The sequence below is a fragment of the Cydia pomonella genome, chromosome 1 (genome assembly GCF_033807575.1).
Source record: "Cydia pomonella isolate Wapato2018A chromosome 1, ilCydPomo1, whole genome shotgun sequence".
In the NCBI taxonomy this organism is placed as follows: domain Eukaryota; kingdom Metazoa; phylum Arthropoda; class Insecta; order Lepidoptera; family Tortricidae; genus Cydia; species Cydia pomonella.
The window spans coordinates 40,569,752-40,574,351 of record NC_084703.1 but is presented as its reverse complement, the minus strand read 5'-3'; the positions used below and the strand labels follow the sequence as shown (position 1 = coordinate 40,574,351).

Sequence of the window (4,600 nt, the reverse complement as noted above, 5' to 3'; positions counted from 1 at the left end):
GTTTGATCGATTTTTTATACTACTTCGCTGGCAAACAGGCATACGGCCTGCCTGATGGTAAGCAGTCTACGTATCCTATGGATGCCAGCAACTCCAGAGCTCCATATAAAGTATACATATAATTCTAACCCACCAAATTAGTCGTTTAGTTTTTTCCTATAACAGAATATTATACTGTAATTTGTTGATATATCTGGTTAATTGTTTTTAGGCATTACATAGAGAATATTTAGAGTCCTCTGGTATATAATATTTTGAAATAATCTATTCAGTCGTTTTCAATCTAGAGAAGTTCAAAGTCAACTTTGAATTGTGTGTGTTTTTTTTTTTGACATTTTCTTATAATTTGTTGAACCAAATAGTAAAAATGTTATAGTGTGTCATGTATTTCTATTCTACTCAGAATGCCCTTTTATTTCATACCCTACACGCTGTTTAACCCTTATAAGACATAAGGGTGTCAAGACTGTCAAGAATGATGCAAAATTTAACTGTATAACTTCTAAATAAAGTTCAAAATCAGGTGGGAAATATACTCTGTCAAGCCATTTCCGTCAGTAGGAAAAAGCGGCAAATTAAAAAAATTTAGACGCGAGGGCTTATCGTTCCATAGAAAATTTGATTTTCGCGCCTTTTTTAGTGACAAAGTTGTTTGACAGACTATATTTCCCTCTGCCTTGTGTATGAAGTGAGTATGAAGACTGAAAATAAAAAAATTCTTTGTACCCTGTTCCACCCATTCTCCTTCGGGTGACAGAACTCTGAAAACTCCCCAGGTGCAGTCGGGTACGTGGGGCCGCTTTCTCCCCACCAGCTGCCCTGTATTTATATTATAATAATATTTTTTGTTGTCATTATATTATATTATTTTTAGGGTTCCGTAGTCAACTAGCAACCCTTATAGTTTCGCCGTGTCCGTCTATCCGTCCGCAGCTTTGCTCCGTTTGCCTAGTGCTAGAAAGCTGCAATTTAGCACGCATATATAAACATGACGGTAAAACATTGGTAAAACAAAAACTCATAAAAACTGAATAAGGGTACCTCCCACACAAAACCTTTTTTACAAGGTTTTTATTAACTTGAACCTATGTACCTTAGTATGTACGGGTCAAATCTGGCAAGTTAAATTTGGGCCACCTCCCGGTTTAGATGAAGCTGGAAATGACGGTTGGAATATTCTGGTACCATCGAGATAATCTGATGATGGAGACAGGAGGTAGCCATAGGAACTCTGTGATAAAACAACGTAACCTAATTGTGTTTGGGGTTTTATGAATTGTCTCGATGAGTATTAGTTGCCTGAGGAAAGAAAAGTCCAGTCAGCGATAAAAGCTTGTACCAACAATGAAATTTATGCCAAAAACGTATTTTAATATATTTTATTCAAATGGTTGAATTTAATCCGATGGTGTGGAGTATCGTTGGATAGGTATTTTAAAATGAATACGGGTACTCCACTACCTTTTTATGATAAAGTGAACATTTTCGGAAATAATCACCCCGAAAATAAAATATCTTCTCTTATTAAAAAGACGTACTAACTGCGAAGGTACTCCTTTATGATTGTAATGTATGTACATGATTTCCTAGTGAGTATTATATTCTTTGTACATGATACTTACCAATAGCTCCGTTTAGCCTATTCTAACAGAATGGATACTTCGGAACCCTACATGAGCATGGCCCGACATGCTCTTGGCCGATTTATATGTAGATAGATCCTATTTAACTACTCATCTGCACCCTTTTTCCGCTCTTCTGCATCTAATTGTGCTTATTAAGGGCATTAGAAACTGAGAAAAAAATATTAATAACCTATTTGTAAGTATGTTGAATTCACCTAATGTTCGGTTAATTTAAACTGGCTGCACGAAGTGATCATATAGGTACACTATGTCAACAAACATCTCGAAAAAAAGAATATAGTGTCACTTTTATTCTAGAAGCAAAAAATCAAGACAAAAGGTGACGTTAATTTTTTGCCGTCGTTCACATAAACGTGAAAATGAAAAAACGTGTTTTTACTTTATTCTTTTTAGGGCTTCTCTGTATTTCTTACGCAGAAAATGTGAAAAAAAGCGTCGATAATTTACGAGCCGACGTGAACGACGACATTGGCGACAACGATGATGCTAAAGATATAGCTATGGAGATTCCGGATATCGAACCAGAAAACAAAACCAGAATTCAGCTATGCAGTGCTAGAAGGCAAAACAACAACATGCATCCTGTGCTAAACGCGACTGCCAAACAGTTCCCCTTCATGGCTGCCTGCCTATCTCTTAGTGAAATACATATATGTTCTGGCACGGTAGTCGCTAATGGCTTGATACTAACCACGGCTTCATGTATCCAAAAGCAAATCAACGCCGTGTTAGTGAATACAATATCTTCTAGGCGAGGCGCCCCAGGAGCAGTGCGAATCAGTGTGATTAAAACTGAAAAATTCCCAAGTTACAGCGGTGAAGAATCTCTTAATGATGTTGGAGTTGTTTATACGCATAAATTTAATTCTTCAGTTGCCTCCAAGATTAAATTAAGCAATTACACTTCCGCCCAGAACCTCATAGACTTGGAGATTTTTGGATTTGGGCTGAACGAACAGTCTGGTTTCGCAGAGCATCTTCAATATGCCGGTGTGGAACATCGTTTTTCGGGAAACCCCGGTAACAAGCTGAATGTTTTCATCGATTGCGTTGAAGCGAAAGAGCCGACTTGCTTCACTGATTACGGTGGCCCTGCCATTTTTGGAAATGAATTAGTAGGCGTAATAGTAAAGGGTTCTGATAATTGTATTCAAGAAATATCGCCTAATTATGCTATAAACAAGGAAATGGCTACTATTTTGCCTACTTACAGCTTCAAAGCTTGGGTAGACGAAAAAATAAGGAATGTGGAGGAAAAAAACATTGTTACGATTCCGACGTTCCCACAAAAACTAGTCGGAATTGAAGAACCGGAAACCAAGAAGTTTTCATCTGCATTTAATCCTGTAGCTTGTGTTTATAAAATTTTTCTACTTTGTATGTTTCCATTCTACTTTCATTGAAACATTGTTAACATTTTTGATTAGAAGAACGTTTGGTTGAATAAAATTTTGTTGAAAGTTCCATAGATTTAGTTTCATAATAAGTAACTTAATAATACTTAACTTGACAATTTCAATCAGTATAAATACAGGGAGTAAGGGGTCATCTATTAATTACATCACACTTAGGGGGAGGGGGGTCAAGAAAATGTGAAATGTTGCGACACGGGGGAGGGGGGAGTCACAAACTTTGTGACGTCACTTTAACTTCAGTAAGCGAAAATTTACCTAATAATGTTTATTCGTTATACAGTTCAATGTCAAGTTTTTGTAACGATAATTGTTTTTATTAATTTAAATTTTATTTCCTAATCCGTTTTGGGTTATATTATACCTATATAATATAAAAGACATTTTGATAAAAATATATTTATTGACAATAACAATATACATAATGGATATATACAGATGATTACTATAACTAATAAATAAAATAAAATATTAATACTAATAATAATAGATTTGCCGATTTCGTTAAAAACAAAATTGCCAAAAATGTGACGTCACACCAGGGGAGGAGGGGTTTGCCAAATATGAGCGTGTGACAAGGAGGGGAGGAGGCCCAAAAAACCTAGAAAATTAATGGATGACCTCTAGGGGTTAGGGCGCACGAGACATAGGGCCCAGACAAAACCCCGGACGTACCCCCTAAAAATCCTAACATTTTCTATACCTAGTCGATGTTAAAAGAAAGTGATTATTAATAGTCAAGCACTCTCACTATTTGATTTGTCTCAAAACCATCGCCGACTGAGTAGCCCACGAGCCAGGAACTGATTTCCATGACTAATAGGTGATAACAAATAGCATCCCGGGCGATAACTGTCTGACGTATAAAGCCGTTTCCACATGCCTGGTGTTTGCTCAAAGAGTAAAGTAAGTATAGGGACAGTGAGTATTATATTCTTTGATAGGGACCGTGCGCGTTGGAGGGTCTGCCATCTTGTGGCCTGAATCGGAACCATAAACATGTACATGTACACGTTACGTGTTTTCTTGTACATAGTAGGTTCTACCATATTGTGGGCTACATCAGTACAAAAAACATCACATTTACGCCTCGCGCCAAAAATCTGACGGCTTCTGTGCTGCCTCCTACAGTTCATGCACGCTCTCTATCTACAAACACCAAACACATGCCAAACACCACCTAAGTTCACCTAACACAAACACGGCAGCACGGCAGCCCCAGACTTGACGAACGTGCCAATTTGTCGAACACCCCTTTTAACTGGGTCGACACTTGTATCGTATAAAGCTCGCGTATCCTAAGTATGGACCTCCTAATGAGTATTGTATTCTTTGGTATGGACCAATCGTGGCATGGAAAAATGCGTCCATCCCTAGCGCACGGCCGGCGCCCCACTGCAGCGCACGCTATGTACACGACCCACGTTCCTATACAAAATTTCGTGGGCTTGCCCACGGTTTGTATTAAAACGTGGGCCGTGGATGTAGCGTGCGCAGCAGTGGGGCGCCGGCCTAACAGCGAATCGTATCATTTAAGTATGG

General features: G+C 38.2%; 1 protein-coding gene across 1 annotated transcript; it reads left to right on the top strand.

Annotated features, from left to right (window-relative positions):
* The first annotated feature begins 1,737 nt into the window (after positions 1–1,737).
* On the top strand, positions 1,738–3,112 carry LOC133523347 (uncharacterized). Its single transcript, XM_061858871.1, has one exon. It carries the CDS (start codon positions 2,006–2,008, stop codon positions 3,047–3,049), a length of 1,044 nt encoding a protein of 347 aa, XP_061714855.1. The 5' UTR covers positions 1,738–2,005; the 3' UTR covers positions 3,050–3,112.
* Positions 3,113–4,600: the final 1,488 nt, after the last annotated feature.

Coding starts and splice junctions, on each gene's coding strand:
- LOC133523347 (XM_061858871.1), top strand. CDS start 2,006: ATGAAAAAACGTGTTTTTACTTTATTCTTTTTAGGGCTTCTCTGTATT.